This window comes from Dioscorea cayenensis, chromosome 2 (genome assembly GCF_009730915.1).
Source record: "Dioscorea cayenensis subsp. rotundata cultivar TDr96_F1 chromosome 2, TDr96_F1_v2_PseudoChromosome.rev07_lg8_w22 25.fasta, whole genome shotgun sequence".
Taxonomy (NCBI): Eukaryota; Viridiplantae; Streptophyta; class Magnoliopsida; order Dioscoreales; family Dioscoreaceae; genus Dioscorea; species Dioscorea cayenensis.
The window spans coordinates 3,127,094-3,135,369 of record NC_052472.1 but is presented as its reverse complement, the minus strand read 5'-3'; the positions used below and the strand labels follow the sequence as shown (position 1 = coordinate 3,135,369).

Here is an 8,276-nt window from a genome sequence, read left to right as displayed (position 1 = left end):
ATCTTGCACATAGAACACTTGTTCAACTTGAGATGAGAACACATAGGGATCATGGTCTAATTTTTCACCGGTATGTATTAGGCGAGAAAAATTTACAAGAGTGAACCCAAATTCATCTTGCCTAATACCCATATTATGGTGTACATCAACCCAATCACACTTGAACAACACAACCTTAAAATTACCATAGTAATCTAACTCAATAATGTCTTTAATCTACCATAGTAATTTACACTTCCGATTTCTTAAGTGTTAACCACACCACTATTTTGAGTCATTCTATTTTCATCACAAGATTTGGTATGAAATCTAAATCCATTAATAATGAACCCAGAGTATCTCTTAGCTACTTTGTTAGGTCCCACACCAAGAGCCACAACTTCTTCTGGAATATCCAGATAATCTTTTTCCAAAACCTACATAGCAAAAGATATTATCAAAAATAAAATTTCAGATTTGACAAAGTAAACTATAAAACAATTGTACAACAAGATTACCTTGCTTCGAAACCACAAATGAAAATTTTCATTCATAAACTCTCATGCGAAAAGTGGAGAGTTCATCTCTTTTTAAAAACATGGTTGAGGATTTAAGATACATAAAGGTGCCTTAAAAAAACTCAAACTTAGTGAGTAATACACTCTTATAAGTTTAATAATTAATAATACTTACCAAAAGCCACTTAGCCTATTAATATTGGGTCCCTTGTAAAGGTGTTCATTTAACCTGAAAGTCTACACAAAATGAAGACATAGATATATAGTCATGTTGAGATATTAATTCTACGTGTCCCTGATTTCTCCTAACTAGTGTGAGTTTATCACTTATTTGTAAATTAAAAAAAAAAAAACTTAACTACAACGAGACAAAACAAATGGATGATAGAAATAAAATTATGACGGAAAAATGGAAGAAAAATATATAAAAAAGAAAAATAGTGAACACACTTATAGTATCAACAAGCATGTGCACCATCTCGAAATCACGGCAATACAGGACAGGGTGTGTTAACTTTTAATTTAACACTAGCATAAATAAAAACTCCTGATGCTCTATAACAAGCTGTAGACATGTAGAGGAATGAAGACTTTGACTGATCTTAGCAATTTTTTCTGTCCAAAATCAGCGCATTTCATTTACTCTAATGTGCAGAAAAAATTTTTCTGATAGGGAAAGAAACAAGTTATAATAGTAATACCAAAGCAATATATTCAAACAACATCATCAGCAGATGCCAAGTGATTTGGGAACATAAATACAATTTATCCCATTCTACAAATTGTCTGAAGTTCTCACTGCAAGAAGAAATGGTCTTCCCTTTTTATTCTGGACTCTTATGATAGGGAGAGACAATGCTTCTTAACCTTAATTTCTTCATTTGCATCATACCAAACTTAACTGATTTTCTGAACTAAATTTCATGTGCTGCAATAGGGTGCTATGAGAATTATTTTCTTTCAAATTTTGTTGTTAAGCAATGGTGTGCCATAGAAACAGTCCTAAAAATCCTGCTAAATGCTACAACCCTCACAACTCATTACTAGTTGGATAATAACCATTTAAAATGGATTGGAGATAATTAATTGTTATATGTTAGCACTGATACATCTGCATCAAATCAAGTACACAGATGCCACCAAAATACAACACAAACTTTGAAGTCAATGAGTACAGATAGTTCTCAAATTGTGAATCAAAGTTTCTTGTTGCGCTTGTGTTACTACAAAATTTCTTGATTTGTCGAACTATAAAATTTATATTCCATCTGAGTGTCCTACTGGAATCTAAACATTGTAGTAATTAAAAATTCAGATCAGATGAACATGAAAATGGAGTTTTAAGACATAGCCAAAAACATGATAATGAGCTACACATGGAAGGTGCAACTTTGTCAATTGCAGCTGACTTAGTGACATACCTCTAAGAAAACCACATTGGATCAACAATAGGAAGGGTATAGGTTGCAGATCAATTCAAACTAGTACACCACATAGATCTAAGGAACGTGTAACATATTTTTGTCAGAAACCCAAATAGAGCATTTGATTATTGATATAAATGAAGAATTTATGTTGAGAGATTGTTAATCAAAAGTGAAATTTTATGTGAAAACTTTCTACAAAACGAAACTTAACAAAGAAAAATGCATGTGAAAACACAAATAGACAAAAATAAAAAAACTTAACAAAGAAAAATGCATGTGAAAACACAAATAAATTTTTTTAACATAAATACTTAATTAAAGTGACTTTAAAAATACAGAATCCTGGAGAATAAATAAAAAAATACAAACTCAATTAAAATAAAGTTGATAAAATTCAAACTCAAATAATTATCTCCTATAAATAAAAAATACAGAATCCTGGAGAATCCTTATAGCTGCTAGTCTGAAGTATGAGATTCACAATCATGTGAAAGCTTAGAAAAAAGGCTCCCTAACAATCAACATCCTATAAATAAAGAAAAGAAGAACATTGGGCAATTGGAAAAATATGTTGGTTGAGAGGCTGAAAACCACTTAAGAACAAAATCACTAGCAAAAGAAAAAAAAATTATTGAACAAAAAATTTGAATAGAAAAATATATGAACCAAGTCAACCATTGGATAGCCCAATGGTATGACATCAAAGTGTAAGGGGGAGGTCATGGGTTCAAATCTCTCCCCCAACAGTACTGTTTCCCGTACTGTTCATACACTGTTCATCCGGGATTCCTATACTATTCTCATACTGTACATATACTGTACATCCGGGTTCCAGTATTGTTTAGTACTATTTATATTCATAAAAAATGGCGTTTGTCGTCTATTATTCAAAAACAAAAAAAATATATGAACCAAATCCAGAACAAGGACAAAGTTCATAGCCTTCCATCAGATGCATCAAGGCACATCAACTAGTTAAGTAAGACACTTATAACTGAAACTTTCTCAGTAAAAACGGTAAAAAAAAAAAAAATCTAATCTTCCTGAGTTCTCTCAAAAACAACTATAATTAATTGCTTCCAAGTACAACCACTCATTTGAAAATGGCTTGTGCAAGCTCACACAAAATTTTCAAATAAGAAAAGAAGGCCTTTGTTACCAGGACCCATTAGGAAAATATATACACCAGATAACCAAAGAATATAAATGACATGTTCTGATAGGAATATTGTTGATCCAAGTTTCATATTTGAGCTATATAGCAAATTGTCTGAAACAGGGGAAGGAACTAACCTGGAGGTGAATGTTAGCTAATGTTAGTGATGAAACATGAATTAAGTTTCAAGTTGATCTCTTCCGGTTTGTGTTGTCTATGTGAGAGACCTGCAAATTTGGAGACCTTATAAGAACTTTTAAAGATAATTGACCACTTCAAAATGTTAACATAAATCATAAATCAAACTTGCCGCACTATTTCTCATAAATCAGAAACACCTATATCAGGATAATCTTCACCAACAAATCGAACCTCCTCGTCTACACCTCCTGCACCAAATCAAATCACAATCACCACCATTTTCCACACAAAAAGAACAAAATCGAAGCAAAAACCCACTTGAGCCAGCATAAATGCATCATCAACACCATATCCAGACTCCAAAGAACCAGATGCCTTCATAGAAACATATCTCCGTGCAACAATCTTACCACCACCACCACCAACTGATCAAAATTAATAATCAGAAAACCTACTCAGCGGGAGGGAAGAAGCCGATCAGGGAAAAACCAAGGAGTGAGAACCTGCATCAAAGGATAACCCAAGACAATCAATGGATGGCGAATTGAGAGAAGAGTAAGAAGAAGGGGAAGGAGAAGAGAGAAGAAACCTCCTGGGCGGAGCAACAAGTGGAGAAGTGGGTGATGGGCCTGATGGCTGCGAAGCCGCGCGGGGCTTGCTCTCTCGAGAGAGACCGCGTTGGGAATTAGGGCGTGGTGGCGACAAGAGCAATGGCAGGAGCGGCGTTTGTCATGGGAAAAAAACATGGGATACTCATCGCTGCATTAGCTGTGGAGCGGCGTTTGTCATGGGAAATTAATGTAATGGGGGTTTAAGTAAACTGGTTCTAAAAACATGGGGAAAAAAATATCCTATTTTATTATAGAGGTGGTTTTTTAAACCCCCTCTATTACACTGCCTTTAAAGCCCAAAAGTGATGTAGTGAATTGAGTTCTTGTTTGCGATACTCATCGCTGCATTAGCTGTGGATTTTTTTTCATGCATACAAGCTAAAATGAAACTTTTGTAATTGCTATGAAGCTCAAGCTGTGTTTAGGGGTGTAATCGATCGAGTTCGAGCCGAGTAATAGAGAGCTCGAGCTCGAGCTCGACTGAAAATTCGATACTCGATACTCGGCTCGAACTCGACCGAGTATACATAACCAAGCTCGAGCTCGGCTCGATACACTATTCGAGCTACTCGAGCTCGATCGATTAAGCTCGGAAATGTTGAAAATGATCATAAACAATTATGCTCGAGCTCGAAAATTTTTTCCATTGATTTTCATAAAAAAAAAATCAATTTTTTTCATCCATTCTAAAATGACTACATTCAAAAAAATTTTAAAGGCAACAAACACAATTCAAACTTAACCAAATACAAGAACTTGAATAATAACATTCTATAATTTTTCAAAGATAAACAAATACATTTATATTTGATGAAATGCAACATCAACTAAACAACAACTTTCCAAAATATTGTGAAAAAAAAAAACAAATAGAACTCATACTTAAACAAAATACAACAAATAGTCCAAATAAGTCCATAATTATAAAACAAGTAAGTCCATAGTTAATAAGTCCAAGTAAAACAAATAGAAAATAAACAAGTGCTAATACAATTCATTGACAACAAACAAATAAGTTTATAGATAATAAGAAAACAATCAATCCACCATCAACATCCATTATCTCAAAAAGATATGTTCTTGAAAGTAAGGGTTTGGCCCAATGTTTCCATCAAACCTATACAAAATTACAAATGAGAAATTAGAAAACAAATCATTTTAATCATTGATTGTAAGGATGAATAAACTTAAATGTTACTTACATGCAAACATAATTCTTCATACCATTTTAAACTTGAGCTTCAAGGTATGTCAAGTGAAATCTCAATTGGTTTCTTCTCCTTCTAATATATACAAAGTGAACAAAGAATAGTCAAAAATTACATTAAAACAAGAAAAACCATGAAAAAAATAAAAAAATTATATTAAAAGCAAGAACAATTATAAACTCACTTTTGTTTTTTTCTTCTTCACTCCATGAAGATTTCGACACCAATCTCCTCCACAAAGCAATGATTGCACTGTCTCTGGAGCCAATGAAGAATGATAAGTATCAATCACTCTACCACCTGACCTGAAAGTAGCCTCTGAAAGCCAACTGTAGTAATAGGAATAGCAAGTATGTCACGAGCCATTCTAGACAAGATCGCGATATTTTTAAAAGTACTTCCCTTCCACCATTCTAAGGCATTAAATTGATCAGGATTTCCTTCAAAAATGAAACAACCTTCAGCTAAGTATGCATCCAAATCGATCTTGTGGAGAGGCTTTTTCAATAGATTTCACATAACTTGAAAAATTCGGACCAACCTGACGAGCCTTTGCCACTAGTACCAACATCATCATTATTATGCATTGGAGTTTCACCACTATGCTCATTGCCATATTGATATTCACGAACATATTTTTCATAAATCTCATGTAGAGCTTCTCGAACTTTAGCAATATTTTCTCTTGCTTCTCTATCGGAATACATCCTTGCAAAAGTGAAATCAACAACCCTCATTTTGCATCTTGGATCCAAGACGGCGGCCACGGACATGAGCAAATTGCATTCTCCCCAATATTTATCAAATTTAGCCTTCATTTTGCCAATCATTGCTCGAATAAAGTCATTTTCATCATTCACCCTTTTGTCTAGCAACATTTTCACCCGATAGACTTCATTGAGAAACAAATTAGAAGTTGGATAATCACTACCGGAAATAATTTTTGTGATGGCATTGAACACTTCTAAAATCTCACATATTTTATCCACCTTTTCCCAATCTTCGGGGCATGGGCAACAATGATAAAGGATTTCGCGATCTTTGAACATTGGAAAAATATCTTTAAATTTCATTGCAACTGATAGCATTTCAAATGTTGAATTCCAACGTGTCTTGCAATCAAGAATAAGTTTTCTCTCCGACAATTGTAGTTGTTGCACAATATCAGAAAATGACTTCAATCTTGCTTCACTTTGATTAATAAACTTCACACTTTCATGAATATCTTCAATTATTTCTTCAATTTCAGAAATACCATCTTGCACCATGAGATTAAGAATGTGTGCACAACAACGAACATGAAATAACTTTCCTCCACAAAGCAACCTTTTAGTTCTTGAAAATGTGTCTTTAAGAATCCTGATTGCCACATCATTGCTTGAAGCATTATCAACAGAGATAGTAAAAACCTTGTTCTCAATTCCCCACTCCTTCAAACACTTAAAGATACCATCAGCAATCTCAACACCACGGCGAGGAGGTGGAAGACGAACAAAATTGATAACACGCTTTTGCAATCTCCAATTATGATCAATAAAATGAGCTGTTAAGACCATATACTCGATCTTTTGATTGCTAGACTTCCATAAATCCGTTGTCAAGCTTATCTTGCTAATATTCTTGAGCAATGTTTTCAATTTTTTGGCTTCATAAACTTGCATACAATCTTTCTTGATAGTAACCCGTGACACTTTTTTTCCCATTCGGGCATTCCACATCTTTTGCATCATATTAAAACCTTCCTCTTCCATTCTTGAAAAAGGATGCTCATGCATCAATATCAATGTGCAGCTGCTTCTCTCATTTTTGCCATGTCAAACTTGCATTTGTGAGAGCCGGTTGCATTTCAACATCCCCATTACCTCCTTGTATAGATTCGAAAGAAATTTTTTGTTGTTGATTTTGATAAATTTTTCTCTTCATGCAAGTTGACAAGTGCCTTTTTAAATTGAGTTGTACTCTTGCTAGCATTTATAGCCAACTTCCTCTTGCAATGAATACATTCTCCTTTTTTTAGAACCATCGGGAAGATCAATTTCTTTAAACTCCAACCATACACTTGAAGTCTTGGCCCTTTTTCTCATTACCTTCCTCTTCTTCCCCCTCACCAAGGTCAACAACATCACAACTCTTTTTCAATTGGATCATTACTTTTTATTTGCATTCCCATCATCACCATCAAAAACTTTTTGCTCATTGAAAAAAATCACCTTCCAACATGGCCCGACTAGTTGATGAATTCGTTCCGGGATGAAATGGTGTAGATGAGAAATTTGGTGTGTTTGATGACATATTGCCTATTACAATAAACAACCAAATAAATAAATAAATCAACCTTTTTTTGTATTAGACATGTACTACTAAAAATAAATCAACCTTTTTGATGACATATTGCCTATCACAATAAACAACCAAATAATAGCATGGTTAAGATGTACGACCTTTTTTTGTGCAAATCTCCTATTGTATTAGGCAAGCTCAACACCTTTTTGCAAATCTCCACTTGTTTGTGCACATGAAAGCACCACCACAAAGGATGAAAGCACTACCTTAAATTTTTAAAAAAAACAAGCAAATGGTTTGAATCAAATAAATGCTAAATAAACAATGAACTAGTGATGACATAAAACCAAAAAATACCTTGTTAATTTGTAGCCACTACCTTTATTTAAAAAAAAAAACAAGCAAATGGTTGAATCAAATAAATGCAAAATAAATAAATAAATCATGATCGGGGATGACATAAAAACAAATAAATGCAAAAATAAATCAATAAATAAAAAAATAATAATCAACAAATTATTAATATATATATAACATAACAATTATTTTTAATAAATTTCTATTCTAATACGGTAAGACATCGATAAGTTATCATCTGGTAAGACAGCGATAAGTTATTAATATATATATTAATTATTTTAACAAATTATATATATATATATATAACATAACAATTATTTTAACAATTATTTTTAATTATTTTTAATACACACACACAATGAAGTATTGCCAGGTCTCAATCTTGGTCCTTTGTGTACCAAATACCAATAAGTTATCACATGAGAAGACAAATTTTTAATGATCGAGTTATGGTAAAAGCAAATGGCAACATTATGTTTGATCATGAGGCTTAAATGATCGCATTTACTTTTGCATGATTAACGAAATTAAAAATAATATCGATATGTCAAAGGCATCCCATATATCTTCCTCTCCATCCCATCATATGCTCT

The 8,276-nt window shown here is 33.1% G+C and overlaps 1 protein-coding gene across 1 annotated transcript; it reads right to left on the bottom strand.

The window, feature by feature from the left end:
* Positions 1–3,401: 3,401 nt before the first annotated feature.
* Positions 3,402–6,596, bottom strand: LOC120279706 (zinc finger BED domain-containing protein RICESLEEPER 2-like). The gene is made up of 4 exons (XM_039286601.1): positions 5,582–6,596; positions 5,346–5,480; positions 3,536–3,646; positions 3,402–3,469 (listed from the first exon to the last, which is right to left on the bottom strand). Exons 1-4 carry the CDS (start codon positions 6,594–6,596, stop codon positions 3,402–3,404), a joined length of 1,329 nt encoding a protein of 442 aa, XP_039142535.1.
* Positions 6,597–8,276: the final 1,680 nt, after the last annotated feature.

Coding starts and splice junctions, on each gene's coding strand:
- LOC120279706 (XM_039286601.1), bottom strand. CDS start 6,596: ATGGTCTTAACAGCTCATTTTATTGATCATAATTGGAGATTGCAAAAG. Junction 5,481..5,581: donor TAGTGGCAAAGGCTCGTCAG/GTTGGTCCGAAT, acceptor TCATTTTTGAAG/GAAATCCTGATCAATTTAAT. Junction 3,647..5,345: donor CTTTCAGAGGCTACTTTCAG/GTCAGGTGGTAG, acceptor AATTTTGATCAG/TTGGTGGTGGTGGTGGTAAG.